Source organism: Castor canadensis, chromosome 18 (genome assembly GCF_047511655.1).
Source record: "Castor canadensis chromosome 18, mCasCan1.hap1v2, whole genome shotgun sequence".
NCBI classification, from domain to species: Eukaryota; Metazoa; Chordata; class Mammalia; order Rodentia; family Castoridae; genus Castor; species Castor canadensis.
In genome coordinates, this window is record NC_133403.1 from 41,943,047 (window position 1) to 41,960,085 (window position 17,039).

Consider the following 17,039-nt stretch of genomic DNA (forward strand, 5'->3'; position numbering starts at 1 on the left):
TAGGATATGACCAGAGCTGGACGGGGGGAGAGGGAGCTCCTAAGAAACCTCCAGAGAGAGGACACCGGAAGCCAATCTGAGTGGTGGGGCCCCTGCAGGAGGAGGGCAGCACGTGCAAAGGCCCAGAGTACAAAAGAGCAGCAAGTGGCCAAGGGAGAGAGGGCGGACCCTCTCGGGAGGACGAAGTGGAGAGTGATGGAAGGTGCTTTGCACAGGCGCCTGAAGCCAGTGCTGACAAGCAGAGCTCACGGTTGCTAAAGAGACGTTGCTGGGAGTGGAACAATTTGATTTCCATTTTCTCAAGTCTGGGAGGAAGCAGGGGTGGAGGGAGTTCCAAACATGACACGAAGGCAGAGCCCGTGGGCCCCGTGGAGGGCACTGCTCCCAGGCCAGGTAAACGGTGGCTGGTGAGGCAGTCTCCCCGTCTCCCCAGCTGACAGCGCAGGTGCCCCACCTCGCCCCACTCACCCTCCTGCAGCCGCGGGGTGGGCTCCCGCGTGGTCACAGGAGAGCCACGTGGCAGGTGGCTAGCAAAGGGTGCTCCGTGGTCCTCGTAGGTCAGTGGGCTCTGCCGTGGCTTGCCCAGCTCGGGCACCACGACAGGGGCCCCGCGTGTGATGGAGCCCCCCGTGCTGCTGGCGGCCCCCGGTCGTCCCTTCAGACTCTCCTCGTAGCAGGCACGCTCCAGGGCCCGGGCGTCCGCCATCACGTCCAGCGTGTGCACGGGTGGGAAGGTGCGGCCGGGGCTACCAATGATGGAGCGCACATCGTGTTTCTTGGAGCCAGTGGAGGCTGTGCTGCTGTCGTACTTGAGCGGGGTGCCCTGGAGAGAGCAGTGGGAGCCGTCCTCACCACGAGCCAAGGCCAGCTGCGTGACCTCTGTGCCTCAGTTTCCCACGCCTCCAGGGCAGGGGACAGAGGGCTCTGCTAAAGCCTGAGGAAGACACGCTCACTGCCCAGGGCTGAGAGCTTAGCAGTCAGCCTTCCCCAGAAGCAATGCCTGTCCACAGGCCACCAGTGGGCACAGCTGTGCTCTGCCTGCCAGGTCCCTCCAACTGCCCACCAATGCCAGGCCGTGGAATTCCACTGCCCTGAGGTCATGGCCTTCGTGCCCAGCTCATGGCTGGGTGATGTCTCTCTGGCCAAAAAGAGCACAGCAGAGATCAGGTCCCGCACAGGACTGGGAATTGAGCAGCTGGCCACCCAGGGAGAGGACCATGTCCCCCGTCTTAGTAGGCGTGGGGACACAGGGCACAGTGGACTCTGGATCTCAGCCTGTTTATTCAGCCTCATCAGAAAGGGAACAGTCTCACTTTTCAAAACAGCATTCTTGAATCAGCCTGTCCCATCTGGGACGCAGGATGGATGCTGGCATTCAGTGACCTTCCTGCCTCCTGCCACACCCTTCCCCGGTGATATCGCCAGGCTGAAACCCCTCCCAGGAGAGCTGCCTGGGAAGGAGCGCTGGCCCTCATGGGGGAGCAGTCTTCCTTACTGGGCTGAGGGCCATGAACCTGACAAGTGGAGATGTTGAGGATTTGGGGACACCCATATTTGGGATTCACAACTACCACTGAGTAGCTGTGTGACCCCAGGAGGGAAGGTAACCTCTCTGAGCCTCAGCTCACTCACCAATAAAAGTGGGGTCAATAAGATGCCCTCAGGGCTGTGCACAGGCACCCATACCTGCGTGATGGAACCTTCCTTGAGGGGCCGTGGGGCCAGGGGCAGCTCGGGCGTGTGCCGTAGCTCCTCGCGTGGGATCTCATGGATTGAGCGACCTGCCTCCTTCACGGTCGCCACCGGGCCCTCGTGAGCTGGCTTCAGCTTCAGCGGGCCCAGGGCTTCCAGGGGTCGGGTCTTGTAGGCCTCAGCCAGGTCTCTCGGCGGCAGCGGGGGTGGCGGCGTGCCCTCACGCTTCAGAAGCTTGGCTTCCCGGCGCAGGTAGTCCTCCTGGGCCTCCACGTATGACCGTGGGATTCCTGCAGGGCAGGTGGCGTTGACCCAAGGCACCTGTCCTTGGCCTTGCCCAGCCCAGCCAGGGGCCTCCTGCCAGTGGGGTCTGGAGCCACACTGCCTCAATTCAAATCCACCCTGGGTGTCTGACCCAGTGCATGCAACTTGACCTTTATGAATAGGTAAAGTAAGAAACCACCTCACTGAGTTGTGAAGACTCTGCTGAAGATAAAAAGACGGGGCTCCCGGAATTGGCCCAGCCACCGAGCAGCCACAAGGACCCGAGCCAGGTACCTGATTGCTCTGCGTTTTGCACCAGATGCCCTGGGGTCAGGGCCAGGCATACAGTAATCGTACCACAATGACACCCACAGAGCAGAGGGCTGGCGGTGGGGGGCAGCAGTTTGCTTCCAGATACCTTTGCTCTGTATCTGACCTGCACACTAAGCTATGCACCTGTCCACACCTGTCCCCTGAGCTCGCATTGCTGGCCTATGCCCCCCCTCCCCCCCCCACCTGCACTGTTTCCTGGAGGACGTGACGAGCTCCAGGGAAGCAAGGCCAGTGTACCTTGTGTGATGGAGCCCCGGATGTGGTGCTGCTCCTTGAGTTGGTGGGGACTGTGCCGCTCGGGTGGGATGGCACGGCCCATGAGCCCTGCGGGAAACAGGGGACACAGGTGTCACTGTGTGAGCTGGCATCAGGCAGACAGAGCCAGGTCCTTCCACAGCAGTCCCCAAGGTGACCGTGGTGGAATATGGCCCAGCAAGTAAGTACCCCATCTCCTGGTCTTTGTACTGCTCCCAGAAAAGCCAGCCTCAATTTCTTCCCCTGTAAAACAGGGTCAACCACCCCACCACCTCCCTCCGGTAAGTGCTAAAAGGTGAATTCTCTCTTCTTGCTAGAACTCCGTCCCCAGGCAGGTGCTAGGTCCCTTGTGTTTCGCGTCTGCAGGAGCGCCCACCTTCAATGCTGGCCGAGGACAGGGGCCTGCTCGCTCGGCCCTCCATCATGTCGTAAGTGCGCTTAGGGGCGGCTGTCTCGTGAGCCGGGCCTGAGCTGCTCCTGCCATCCTCCTTGGAGCACTGGGACACAGACATGCCACCTGGCGACCAGATGGAGTGCACAGTGAGGGGGTGGCCATGAGTGACCAGGTACATTGGGCTAGGACTGCAGTCGGGCAAGGGGTGGTGGGCAGAGGTACATCCCTCACAATGTCCCATAGGACCAGGATGGCTGAACCCCCGTGCAACCTGCCAAGTGTGGCTCTGAGATGTGCCGGGATTTACGTGGGTGGGAAGAGCAGGGTACGAGCCACGCCCTGGCCTCCAGACTGAAATGCCCATGGCACCCCTCTACCCCCTGGGCTAGGGAGTGGCTGCGGGCCTAGGGACACGAGCCAGGCACTGGAGTCCTGCAGCTGTTGCCACCCATGTGCTGGTCACCACTCTTCACGTAACAGACCTGGCCTTTGCTTGGGCCTCTTCCCCTCCATGTGCCCAACCCAGCTGGCTGCAGGTTTTCCTAAGGCACTTGTACCGCTGTGTGGACCTGCAGTGCCAGGGACAATGTTCCTTGACTGCTTCTTGGTGTCCCAACTGCACTGCCTGCCCGTGAAGCCATCTCCCATGGCTAAACATCCCCCACCCCACGAGCCTGGGCCTCCTGTCTCTCAAGGACCCAGAAAGGCACCATGAGAGCCAGAGAAGAGTCTGTGCCTGCCTCCCCGGCTCTCAACCTTGTGTGGCTACTGGAGGACCACAGCAGCCTGAGGGACAAGCCTCTCTGGGTGGGCAGGGCCTGGTGTCTTGACATTAGCCGACAAATCTCCTATGTGGGTGTCCCAAGCTAACTGAGGCTGGGACTGGGACACTGATTTTGTCCTCCTGGGCCCCAGCCCAAGCACAGGGTTGGCTCCCGAGTGACCAAATGACCATTGTTCCTCCCAGGGTCCACTGGTCACCTGTGAATGGGAAGGGGAGGCTGGGGCCGCCCTGCCAGGGTCTCAAGTGGTCCCATGGCACCTGCCCGGCACTTACCCTCGTAGGACAGGACGTGACCCTTCTTGCCCTCATAGATGACATGGCCCTTGGGCAGGGGGTCCTCCCGGGCACGGTCCAGGCGACTTGGGCCATCCTCACCCATGATCCTGCTGATGGTGCCTTTGTACAGGACGTCAGCCGGTGTGCCCTGCAGAGGCGGGGGACAGGGATGAGCATCTGGGGAGCAGCAGCCGGGGTCCCCTGCGGGGAAGGGGAGGGGAGGGAGCCGCCAGACCACCACATGGGACAGGACTGCCGCGCACTAACGTTCTTGAATTAAGTGAGACCAGAGTCATTATTACATCTGCTTCGTAAGGGGAGACAGGCACAGGGTCACCTGGCTAGTGGGGATCAGTCTGTCTACCTTCTCAGAGCTATGGCAACTACCAGCAAATGGGAACTGGCACGGACCACAGGACCCAGGCTTGGGTCAGGGATGGACACCGGCAACTTCAGCTTTGACCGTGGCTTCTCAGCCTGTTCTCATCGGGGACCACATGGCTCTGCTGTGGGTGGTCCTGGGCACTGGATCAGGCAGCATTCTGGTCTGGCTCCACTAGATGCTACTCATCTGCCCCCAGCCCTGTTCCCTGAGCCGTGACAAGCACAGACACCCAGAGATGTGGCCTGCTGCCTAAGAGGAAGTGAGTTCCCCGGCAGGTAACGTGGTCAAGAGCGCGGGCCATGGGCTCCACCTGACTGGGACGACTTCAAGACACAGTGGGGTAGTCAGAATGTGGTTCTGAAGCCAAACTGTCAGGGACCACGTGGCAACTTCACCACCGAATTGCTGTAAGACCTGTGTCAATTCTTGCCACTCTGAGCATGTGTACAAAATGAGGGCTCTCAGAGGTACCCGCCCCAGACCAGGTATCCCCACATTCCAAGGTCCCTCCTCCCCTCTGGCCCCAGGAGCAGGGCCAGTGACTTGGCTATGTGCCAGGCCCTGGGCCAGTGGGCCAAGGCTCCATCACACTCGCTCTGCTGAGGACCTTCCCTGAAGGGCACAAACATTGATCACAGCCTGTGAGGAGGGAAAAGCAGGGCTCCCCAATCTCACAGGGCCAGGCAGGGAGCCAGGACCTCCCCACAGGGCTGGAAAATGCAGGCACACAGAGAGAATGCACAGGGTGCAGAGATCAGGGAGAGCTTGGGAGAGGGGCGAGGGCCAGGAGGAGTCCTTCTACAGCAGCTGACAGCACCTGTCACCTCATAGATGGCACGGAAGGTCTGTGCCACAACACATTGAAGCGGGGGAAACTGGCTTGCTACCCAGCTCGAGTGGTAGATGGGCTCTCGAGGTGGCACCTCATTGTTCGCAAACTACATGCTTGGAGGGGTCCCCAGCAGTGTCCTCCAAGGCATGGACCGAGGACGGCAATGCAGACACGCCATGGCTTTGCTTGGGGACAAGCCACCCATGCCTGCTGCCTGCGGCAATAATCTGAGCCTATAGCTCTGTCCCTAGGGTGGGTGGGGAGCACAGAGAGGGACAAGGGGGGACTGTCCTTGGGTCTCTGAAGCAGCCGAGTGGGGCGCTGTGTGGTCCCTCCCTGTCTGTCACTCCCGCGTAGCTGACCGATGCCCGCGTGGGGCCCACCTCACCCACCTTGGACATCTTAGCAGCTGCCACTCTGCTGAAACCAATGGAAGGGGCGAGTGTGGGTCTGGGTCACGGCCACCTGGGCCCCAAAAGGACATGGAGACCCAGCAGCTGTAAGTGCTAACCTTGAATCCCTACCGCTTTGTGCAAACGTCTCTTTTGGGGACACTCTTACCAAAGGAGAAACTGAGTCAGGGAGTGCTAGACAGAGCTGGGACTCAAGTGCACAGCTGGGCTTTCGCCCCAAGCTTTTGCTCTTTGCTGTGACCATGACATCGGAGAAGCATGGAGCACCCAAGTGCATCCTCCAGTGTAGGTCTGTGGTGCGCAGGTCAAAACCGTGCTTGTTTCCCACAAGCTCAGCTACACACAGCTGGCACCAAACCTGGGGCCACCACTTACTCGGACTTGCCAGGAGCCCTCCTACTTCTGTCTGGGTCTTTGCACATGCTGCTCCCAGAGCTTTCTGTTTCTTCTGTCCTTCCTGACATGCCACCTCACTTGCTGGACCGAGTGACCTTCCATGCCCCAAGTCCTTTTGCACAGTCAGCCTGGACCTCGAACCTCCCATCTCCATATCCCCAGTAGCTGGGATTACAGGTGTGTACCACTGTACCTTACTTTCCATCATGGTATGTGACTGATCTACAGTACTTGGTCCTCTGATGTCACCTGTCCTCAGCCATTACCTGCCTGTGTGTGCTGCTGCCTCTAGCCACACCCCTGCTCCTTGCTGGGCACCCCAAGCCTGGTCTCCCACACAGACCAGATGAATGAGCATCTGCTGGCTGCCCCCTGCCCATCCTCTCACCATAGCCGGACACCTACGTGGGTGATGGAGCCGCGGTAGGAGCTGGGGCTGTCCGCAGGTGCCCGAGGGCCAGGGAGGCCCTTTGTGATGCTCCCGCTTGGAGCAGAGCCCAGGGCTGTCCCTAGAAGATACAAGACACGTGCTCAGGGTGCCTGTGGCCCTCTGCAGGCCCAAGAGCTGTCCACTTATACCTCTCGGTGACTCCAAGGGTGAGGGGGATGAGAACAAAGAAGGGTTCTGACACTTCTCAGCAGATTCTGAGAGACATCAGGCCACCTCAACTGTCCAAGTAGCCAGGGTGGGGCTGGGAACGTGGGGCAGAAGATGGTCCAGGGTCTGGGGTGGCCAGGCCTCACCTCTCAGCACAGATGTCTCCTGGGCTGTTGGCACCCCAAGGCTCTCAGGTGGCCCGGCCTGGCCGCGTGGGGATAGCTGCTCCTGTTTCACTCCGCTGAAGGGCACTGGTAAGCACAGGAGGGTGTGTGTGCCCTGGGACAGGCCGAGGATGGGCCACCCTCCCCCATGTGGGGGTCCCAGTGGCCCAAGACACCCCCCACTTATCATGGCAGCAGGAGCCAAGGGGTCCCCTGTGGGCAGGCAGGTCCTCACCTAGCTTCTTGGGGTCCATGGTCATAGGCAGCCCCATGGTGATGGGACCCACTGGGGCCTTGGCGTGCTCAGAGTATGGGACGTGGAGCTGGACCGACATTCCCTGCAGGGCAGAGGCGAGGGCGTCACAAGGGTCAAGGTCCTGCCACAGCAGCCACAGGACACACAGGTCACAGTGGGAGCTGGAGGTCGGGTCCTGCTGCCCAGCTGTGTGACCCCAACAGGCCCATGCCTTTCCTGAGCCTCAGTCCCCTTGCCAGTGCCGTGTGAGGCACACAGTGCACAAGAAGGGGTCTGAGCCAAGCCGACCTGTGCTACGTGAAGGGTGACAGCCAAGTGCCAAGCACACACTGCAGCTTGGCTAGGTCACTTTGTATGCGTTTGCCTTTCATCAACAGAAGGTGAACTCAGGCCCAGAGAGGTCAAGTCACTTACGGGAGTCTACATAGCCTCGGTCCGGAGCCTGTGCTTTTGACAGCCCCGCAACAGAGACAATCAGGGGCCTGAGAGCCCACCCCACCCAGTCTCACTGGTCCTATGGCCCCACCTTTCAGTGACAAAGACCAAGTCCCAAGAGCAGGGGCCCTCACCTGGGAGATGGCGCCCATCTGCCGCTCGAGGACGCTGGGGTGCTTGGTGGAGGAGATGAGGGGAGGAGGGTTGGAGATGGTGGTGGGGCGTGGCAGCATGGGCCGGACACTGTCATGGAGGCCCAGAGGCAGCGGGTGACCTGCGGGCACACATCAACATGTAGGGGGACCCCTCTGCCCCTCTCGCCGTTTGCATCTCTCAGCCCTCTGTTCAGTCTGAGTCTGGGCAGCCTGGCTTTATTAGGGTTGCTGCTCAGACTCTGCCCTGTCCACGCCTCAGCCTCACCTGAGCCTCCCCATGTCCACTTCACATCTGACACTCTTCCCCCTGCACGGGGACCACAGGGATCTTTAAATACATCTAGTGGTTCACACGCTCCCTCTGCTGTGGACCTTCAATGGTTCCCCATTGCCTTCAGGGCAGTCACCCGACATGGCTTTTGGGTTCACCTGACCCAGCCCCTGGTATCGAGCTTTTGCCATGGCAGCCTGAGTCAGCTTCAAGCCTCACTCTTTTCTGCCTCTGGACCTTTGCACACGCTGCTCCCTCTGCCTGGCAAGCCTGTCCCTGCTATTCTACCAGGTCCCTTGGCCCACTCGTCCTTTGAGGTCAGCTCTGCCTAGGATGACCTTTGTAGATGTCACAGTCTGTATGGGCCCCCAGCTGTGCTGCTTTTATTACTAACGAGGTCAGCAGCACTGGAAAGCATCTGTGAGCCAAAGCAGCCCGCTTCTCCTCCCTCAGGCTATCTCTCCACCTGCTGGTCCTTTAGCTCTAAGCCAATGGCACAAAACCCATGCCCACACTAGGCCTGCCCCTCACTACTCCTGTACCTCCTGTGGCTCCCTATTGCCCAACACATCCACCCTCAACCTATAGATTTCTCAAGTCCCAGAGGACTCTCCTGCACTGGACAGGCCGTCCCTGTGCCCGACCTCATTCTAATCGAATGCCCGTCCCCAGCAACTCCATGCCAGTGCAGACGTGATGCCCAACAAGTGTGGGCTGAGCTCCTCACCAGAAGGTGCGTAGGAGAAAGCTGAGGGGTCTGGGGCATGCGGTGAAGCCTTGATCACCTCCCGAGGTGGCACTGGGAAGGGCAGGCCTGAAGTCCAACGTGGGGGCTCGGCAGGCAGCTTTGGGCCCTCGGTGGCGAAGGCTGGGAAGAATGGGGGCTTCTCTGCTGAGGAAGGAATGAGGCAGGTGGTCAGGTGGTGCTGGCTGTCCCAGGACCCTGCGGCCCTGCTGGCCTGTCCACATCTGTGGTGCTGGCTACAGGCAGGGCAAGACCCCAGCCAGCAGTCCTGGGGACCTTCCAAGAAGCCCTCGGGTCAGCAGGCCTGGTCACTGCTGTGTTCCAGGATGCTCCACTCAACTCTGGGAAGTGGGGAGCCAGGGCCGGGAGTTCTCAGCAGCCTGAGACCCCAGGGAACCTCTGGACATAAGAACGGAGCTGTTGGGTTTGCTAATCCCACAAGTGCCACCAGGGTTAGGTGAGCGAGGGCCCAGACAGAAACCACAGGCAGTGTTAAGCAGCTGTCCCCCATCCACGGATTTGCTGTCCAGAGCCCAGCTGAGAGGGTGCGGTAGTGCGTGTAGCCTGTGAGGCCCGAGCTATTCACTTGTGACTCTGAACGACCGTGATGTGTGTGTCACCAGCCATGGCTCCAGACAACCTCAATCGCTGTGGCCTGACACAACGCACCTAGCATCAGCCCGGCCTTGGCAAGCATGCAGGAGAAGGTGACCAGCCCCACTCTGCAGAGGGGAAGCAGGTCCAGACACAAGAGGGCATCTCTATGGTCACCAGCCAGTATGTGGCCAAGTCAGAACGTGCACCCATGTGGCTGCAAAATGACAACCCCAAGGGCGATGCTAAGCGTATTTGCATTTTGTCCTCACAGCCCCTTCCATGATAGAGTTGGAGGTGGCCCAGCCAGTGAGGGGTTGGGGGAGTGGTGGGCTGCAGCTGTGGCTTTATGCTGCCTGCTGCAAGCATTGCTGTGTGTGACCCTGGATTCTCAGGCCTGGGGTGTCCAGGATCAGAGCTGACTTTAGTGTGCTTTGCTGGTCACTCGCCCTTGGCAAGGACCAACCCCGGGGCAGATGACCGGCCAAGACATAATGGGAGTAATAGTGGCCTAGGCCCTGGGACAGGAATGGCAGGCAGGTGCCACCTCCTGACGACCCAAGGAGATCCTGAAGGCAGGGTGTGGCAGGAGGGAGCTGAGGCCCCAGTGCTGCACCTTTTCCCCCTGGAGAGAGAAGGCTCCCTGGAACTTGCGCCCTGGAGCAACGCAGCCAGAAACTGACCCCCCAGTGGGGGACCCAGGGCCAGGCAGTTCCGCCAGCACCTGGGCCTGGCTCACGGGACCCCAGTTCTGTGTGCTCCTCAGCTGCCTCTGCTGGCTCAGCTCTGGAGAGTTAGGAGGACGGGAGAGGAGGCCCTCATGCTGGAAGAAAATCTGAGGCCAAGCCAGGCCGGGCAGGTGGCCCAGAACCTAGAGACAACCTGTTCCTCCGGCCAGGCCTGGGGAAGCCTGGAGGACCAGCCTGGCCGAGCAGCTCCATGCAGGAGCCAGGATGGGGGAGGCGTGCTTCCTGAGACATCCAGAGGCTGTGCTGGGTTCACGTGGCCCCAGGGAGTGGAGCTGACGCCAGACCACGTGAGAGAAGCACTAAGCACCCGGTGGCAGGTGTGCTCCTGACCCGTGGGAAGAACGTCTAGGAAACAGCCGAGAGCGAGAGCCGGCCACAGGCACTGCTGGCTCCTGACCTCCCTCTCTCCAGGACCGCAGCCTGACACTAGCCATAGCTGTGGACCGACACTGATATGCTAACCCTAGGCTGTCATCCTGAGCAAGAATGTCCTCCCGCCTCGCCTGGAGTGCACCCCTTTGCCATGGTCATCCTGTCCCAGCGAGGCACTCCTGCCTTCCTTCCCCACTGGCTTTGTATCTGAAGCAAACCCAATCCTGCTCTTTTCCTCACCTCTTCAGCCACCTGTGAATCCAGACTGCCTCACTGCCTGGAGCAGCACTGGGGCCGGTAATCCTTTCAACAGTGAGCAGAGAAATTTTCCCAAGACATGGGTCAGAGTACACACCCTCCCGTTTTCATTAAAACCCCATTCTCTTCCGTGGCTGATGAGGTCCTACGCATTTTGGTCCTCATCTCCCTCTCTGACCTGCTTCTCCCACCCTCTTACGAGCCACAACTGGCTCCTGACAACTCTTCTCAAAAACACCCAAGCATGTTCCCACCCCAGGGTCTTTGCATATGCTGTTCTCGCTGCCTGGTTTGCTACCTGCTCCGCTCCCCGTAACTGGCTTCTCCCTCACTCCAGAGACAAGCTCCCTGGGCAGCCTCATAGCTGGGCCCATAATGATCTCATGGACAGATGCTTTTCTATCCTCTTTATTCTTTCCATGTCTCCTTGTCTAACCTTCTCTCTCCCTGAAAGGTGGCTCCCAAAGCAGGAAAACCTTCACTCTGCCCAGTGCAGTGCTTAGTGACACAGGGGATCAAAAATGGCTTGGCCCAGGGCCAGGATATCCGCCATCCACCTGCCCAGGTGCTGGCTCCTGACTTCTGCCACAGGCGAAGGTGGCTGTGGGGAGCAGGTGGGTGGGCTTATCAGATGGGGAGTGTGGACAGGCCACCCTTCTGGGACAGCCCTGCTTTGGTTCTGGGACAGAAGTCTGTATTGTTTCCCACCCTCATCTGTGGACTGAGCCGCGGCAAAGGGGAGGCCTGGCTGCAGAAAGGCTTTTCCATGGGCAATGCTTTTGGAAACTGAGGAGCCTCCGGGTTGGGAACTGGATTTCCCTTGAGCGGATGGATCATTTGCGTCTTCTCGGGAAAAAGCACCAGGCCTGCCTTGCCCTGCCCTGTGGGGGCTCTGGGCCACCCATGTTGTACAGAACAGAGCTCTTCACTTTGCTGCAATCTCTGCCCTCCCCCACCATCTCACATCCAACATGCCCTGGACAGATGGTTGGCCCCTGTCCCTGGGTCCTCTGGCAGGGCCACACTTACCCTCCTTCTCGGCAGGAGGCCCAGGGCTCCTGCTCTTGCCCCGGGGGCTGCTACTGGGTGGCTGAGGTGTGTCACTCTCCGGCTGTAGGTGCTGTGGTGTTGGTGGGGCAGTGGGAGCTGGCTTTGGGGGTGCTGTATCCTCCCGGGAGGGCTCATGGACCTTAGTGACCTGCTGGGGGAAGCAGGGACCATGAGCACCATCATCTGATGTCTGAGGGGAGCAGAGGTCAAGGGTGACTGTGTGTGGCCAGCAAGGAAATTGGGACCCAGAGGGGGCAGTGACACACTTAAAGCCCCACGAAGGCACAGGGGAGAGTCTCGGGTTGCCCACCTTCAAAAGGACCTATCCCAGCTGCTCAGGGAGCAGCTTTGAGGGAGGCTGGGGAGCTCTGTTACTCCCCGGCTCCGTCCCTGTATCCCAAATCCCTCTGAGAATCAGGACTGAGAAGCAGAGACAACTGTGCAGGTCTTGGGGAGCTAGGCCCCTCTCTGGAAGGGGGCACCACTGAGGAGCCTGTTGGCCTCTCGGGGGTAGGGACCTTCAAAAAGCCCCAAATCAGAATTGGCAGGGCTCCTATACTTCCTGGCTGAGTACTACTACAGCCTGGGGGACTTCCTGCCACCCTGCCATCTGGTCTGGGGGCTCAAGAGAACTTTTGGAGGGGGAGCAGCAGCCTGCTGGCTCTCGGGGGGTGAGAAGGGGGCAGCATCGCAGGCTGCAGGTGCTCAGCTCCTCCCAGTGCCTCCCCAGAGCGCCAGTGGCCGGGCCAGCTTCCTCCAGCTGTTCCTGCCGTCTCCGCGGGGACCTCTCCAGGAAACAAGAGGCTGGGAAGAGCCAGCCAGGGCCACAGGTGCAGCTCCCCCCACCCCGCTATGTGCCGGCCACAGGAAGTCAAGGTCAGGGGGCTGCGCTAAGCCCAGCACCACTCACGATGGGGGGGATGGCGGCTGCCCGCTGCTTCAGCTGTTTCAGGTCCAGCGGCTTCTGGGGTGAGGCAGTGGCCCTGGGATCACCGGTCGGGGTGAGGAGGCTGGGCCTCGGGGACAGCAGCCTGAGGGGAGAGATAGAGGTCAGGCCAGTGTGGGACTCTTGGCTGTCTGCCACTGGCAGCCACAGGCTCACAGTGGACTCTCCTCAGGAAGGGGGCTGTCCTGTCTCCATGGCTTCTTGTCTCAAGCCCTGGGCAGTGGGGCCTGCCAGAGAAGCCCTGAAAGGGGACAAGTGTCCAGGATCGCCCAGCCTACACCAAGTGTTCCTGCTGAGGACTGGGACCAGAAAACAGGGTGGTGTCCTTCTGGACCACGCAGGCCCCAGCAGGCTAAGACCGTCCCAGCCACAGGCCAGGAAGCCCGGTATGACCAGAGGCCCAAGCCAGGATCAAACATCCCCAAGACAGCCCCAGGCAAGGAAAATCTTAGAGGAGGCAGACTTGGACCTAAGCCATGTGGGGCCCTCAGGGACTGCCGGGAAGTCAAAGCCTCAGCCAGATTAAAGCAAGAGATTAAGAGATTCCGTGGAGATTAGCCGTCGCCCAAACCAGAGCGGCTCTGGTGCCAGGGCAGGGCCAGGGCAAAGGACTGCCTCTGCTTCCTGCAGAGGGGCAGCTGGAGCCGCACCTGGGGCTGGGAACCCCCGCACCACCCATGTAGGTAGAAAAGGGGGTGGGTGTGCACAGATTCCAGCAGGGGCCATAAGAGATGGTCGCTCTCTGCAGCTGAAACGCAGACCTGGGAGCACATCTGAGCCTCCAGCGGGGCGCGGCTCTCCAACTGCCTCCTTCAGGAAGCCTCCAGAAACTTCTAGGACACCCAGCATGGGCATGGTGCCCTGCCACGTACCTCTCTGGCTACCCAGCTGGCATGAGGCCTCTAAAGGCAGGAATGGCCTCCCCCAGCCGAGAGCCACTGCCTGCCACCTGCGTGTGCTCAGCAAGCCGGGCCCAGTGCTAAGGGAGCACTGATCCAGATGCAGGACCGGCTTCTGCCCCAGGGAGCAGAGCAGAGTGTGGTGACCACACATGTGCGCCCTGCAGCGGCCACAGGCCCTGAGATTTGGCCAGAGGGCAAAAGGAAGATTGGTTCCAGAAGGTGGCAGGGTCACGAGCACGGCCCCTCCCTGTGCACCGTGACCGTCCTGGCTGGAACCATATGTGTACACGTCATATGAGGACGTGTAAGCCTCGGCCACTGCCTCCAGGTGACAGCCATGACACCAGGACTGGAGAACACATCTCCCCCCAGCCAGCAGAGCAGGCACGTGCTGGTGCTGTGCTGGCAGCCCACCTCCCCACTCCACTGCGGCAGGACCACAGGCGTGTGACAGGTCAGCCTGCGGGTAGCAGCCTCCTGCCTGCATCTGCCACACGCTTGGCTGAACAGGCAGAGAGGAGACAGACCGGGCGACGCCTGCTGAAGCTGCCCACAGCCAGCAGGTGGGGACCAGGCGGAGAAGGTCACCCTGACTCCTGGCGGCCGCCCTCCATTCCTCCCCTCCTTCCCTCCCTCCCGCTCTACCTGTCCAGATCCAGCAGCTTGCCCAGGACCACCACGCCTCGCTTTCTGCTGCCCTCTTGGACCTCTCCCTCCTCCACCGCCCGACCCAGCACCTGCTCTCTGTCCGCTCAGCATCATCCACTTAAACCTGCCGGTGCTAGGAAACTCCAATGGAAAAAAACCCTATGGCCACTTTGGAAGAGAGTCCGCAAGGCCACAAAGGCCACGCCTGCAGTCACCCCATGTCTGGCTGGGTACCTGCTGCAAGGCCATGCAGGCTCGTGGCAGCCAGAAGCAGTCTGTCTGCTGATGACGGATGGATGTACAGACGGTGCTAGCCAGACTGTGGCCACCATTCAGCCTCAGAGAGGAAAGAATCACTGGCTCGCGCCTCCGTGTGGGTAAACCCCGCAGACGTGGAGATGAGAGGAAGAAGCCAGACCCAGGACCCCATTTCCAGTAACACTCTGGACAGACTGTCCCCAGAGTCCGAGGCAACCATGGCCTCCAGGGCAAAGGGTCAGGAAGTGGGGCATCTTGGGGGCGGGGGGGAACAGCAGGTTGTGGTTGTGTGACACTGTGGCTGTCATAAAAATGACTGACACTTCCAGGGGCCGCGTGTCACGTGAACTCCATCTCAGTAAGCTGTTATGACAAGGAGCGTGCCAGCCAGCCACAAGAGCGAGGCTCCCACAGCAACTGCGTTCTCCCAGCAGTGACACAGTAAGTAGCGTGCCGTGTTTCATGTGTGTGAAATGAGAAAAACACTGAGATACAACTCGAAAGCTGAAATTGAAACTTGTATGAATGTAAATACGTATCTGTAGAGCTAAAAAAAAAAAAAAAAAAACTTGGTTTTGAAAATACATAAAACAAAGGATGGCCGTGCCACTTGGCTGCCTGGGAGCGTCTGCGTACGGCCTGTGTGCCCTCATCTGCCTTAGTGTCCCTGTGGCCGTCCCTAGGCAGGGGGACGGTCAGACTGGCAGGGGCTGTGAGAGCCAGGGCTACCTCTCAGATCTTCTGTACTCTCTGGGAACCCATGCAGGTTCACACCCCTCGTTTCTGAGCCCCCACAAACACGTGGCAACAGCCTGATGAAGGGGAGCCTGGGGGTGGGAGGCTGGGTGTGCACAGTGAGGAGGGAGGAAGAGGCTGGAGAGAACCCCATCCTGGTCCCAGTGGGACCCTCACTGGCTCTGCCCTCACCCACCCTCTCTCCTCCCCTCTTAGAAGGCAGCAGCTCTCAATTCTTATCTGAGGCTTGGCTGGGGTTCAGGCTCTTGGGGCCTGGCACAGCACATGTGACCGGGAGGCCCTACCTACTACCCACCCATGCCCAAGCAGAGGTCAGGCTCCAAGTTCGAATTCCCTGTGGGTCAACCGTGCCTCAGTTTCCTCATCCGTATGTGGGAGATAAAGCAGGAACTGATTGGAGACTGCCCCTTGGATGGGCAAGCAAGCATCCTGTCATTCCACAAGGCAGAGAAAGAGGGCTGACAGGGGCCTGGAGCACATTAATCAGGAGCACGAGGATGGTGACGGTGTGTTCCCACCCCGCTTAGCCCTGCCTCAGTGTCCCTGCTGTCACACGGCTGGGAGGGCACTGGAGAGCTGGTCTGTGGATAGCGTCTATGCTCACGTAGACCCCCCACCTCCCCAGGGCCCCAAGATAAAGCCCTGACTCCCCACTCCACCCTACCCTCAGCTTCCCACTGCCCACTCTTCTCCCTGTCACTCGCTCCACTTCCTGCCATGGGCTGTCCACTGAACACAAGGTCGGGTGTCCACAGGGCCTTTGCTTTGCACTGGCTGTTGCTGTCTGGCTCCCACACGTCACACTAGGAGCTCTAAGCATCCTCCCATGTCACCTCTGTGGAGAGGTCCATGCTGACTGCCCCATCTGTCCACTTGTCCTGTGAGACACAGCTCTTAGCATGGGCCTGCAAATGCTGGTGCCTAACTCATCGCCTGAGCAGTCAAGAAAATGCACAGCGACAGCTGACGAAACTGGGTGACCTTGGGGGTGTCCAGATCCAAGGTGCAGCACATCTCAAGCATCCACTGTGGACCTGGCCCCAGGCTGGCATTTTACAGTTACTAACTCAGTGACCCTGCCAGTAAGCTGGTCATGTGGGAGTGAGCTCACCCATCTCATGGGTTGGGGAAGGGGCCTTCCCAAGACCCAGCCCTGCCAGGAAGTGCCAGGCACCTTCTGTGGGAAACGGGGCACGGTTTGCAACCCCGGTCACCGCCTCTGGTTGCCTGTCAGGAGAGCTCCAGGCAGAGCCGCCTGGCAGAGGTAGAAGGGTTGCTCGCTTGGGATGTCTGGGCAGGGGCCAGATGAAATTCATCTTGCGTCCGTTCGGGGACACAGAGTTCACCAAGCTGGGGCTACCAGGAGGGAAGGGCGATGGGCAGACAGCCAGAACTTGGGGTCACCCAGGCCCCGCCCAAACTGCGGCCCTTCCTGGGAGGCCAGGGTCGTGGGGCAGGCCTGCTCTGACGCGTCTCGCCTGAGTCCCTGATGCCCGCCTGGTCCTGCACCATTGTGGTTGGCAGAGGGAAGGGTGGCGGCTGCCAGCTAGGAAGCGGTCAGCAGGCTGGCCCGAGTCCAGCCTCCCTCTCCAAGAAGGGAAGGCAGGCCTCAAGGGCAGGGGCCAGCCCAGTCACACGGGGCGTTGACCAACCAGGTGTCCTGACTCCCAGCCCAGGCCCCTGCTCCCGGGGGATGATTGCTGGACAGCAGGCAGGAGGGTGGACACCGGCCCAGTGGAGGGACAGATAGAGCCCAGCTAGGGCAGCCAGAGGCCTTAGAGAGCCCAGGATTTGGGGGGCTTGGGGCAGCCCTGGCCAGCAAAGACCCCAGAGGCCACGCTGCCTCAGGAGCTCAGCA

General features: G+C 60.3%; 1 protein-coding gene across 24 annotated transcripts in view; it reads right to left on the reverse strand.

Moving 5' to 3' along the window:
• Ncor2 (nuclear receptor corepressor 2) overlaps window positions 1-17,039 on the reverse strand; it is a 162,824-nt gene that overhangs the window by 13,224 nt on the left and 132,561 nt on the right. For 21 of the 24 annotated variants that reach the window (XM_074060784.1, XM_074060783.1, XM_074060796.1 and 18 more), the window contains 12 exons: window positions 12,582-12,702; window positions 11,651-11,822; window positions 8,631-8,795; window positions 7,612-7,751; window positions 7,022-7,124; window positions 6,769-6,873; window positions 6,430-6,533; window positions 3,996-4,146; window positions 2,921-3,061; window positions 2,527-2,613; window positions 1,687-1,982; window positions 469-823 (listed from right to left, as the gene is read on the reverse strand). In XM_074060784.1, coding sequence (XP_073916885.1) covers window positions 469-823; window positions 1,687-1,982; window positions 2,527-2,613; window positions 2,921-3,061; window positions 3,996-4,146; window positions 6,430-6,533; window positions 6,769-6,873; window positions 7,022-7,124; window positions 7,612-7,751; window positions 8,631-8,795; window positions 11,651-11,822; window positions 12,582-12,702 — 1,940 coding nt within the window. The remainder of the gene's footprint in view (window positions 1-468; window positions 824-1,686; window positions 1,983-2,526; window positions 2,614-2,920; window positions 3,062-3,995; window positions 4,147-6,429; window positions 6,534-6,768; window positions 6,874-7,021; window positions 7,125-7,611; window positions 7,752-8,630; window positions 8,796-11,650; window positions 11,823-12,581; window positions 12,703-17,039) is intronic. The other 3 variants (XM_074060789.1, XM_074060781.1, XM_074060782.1) reach the window with 2 other exon arrangements.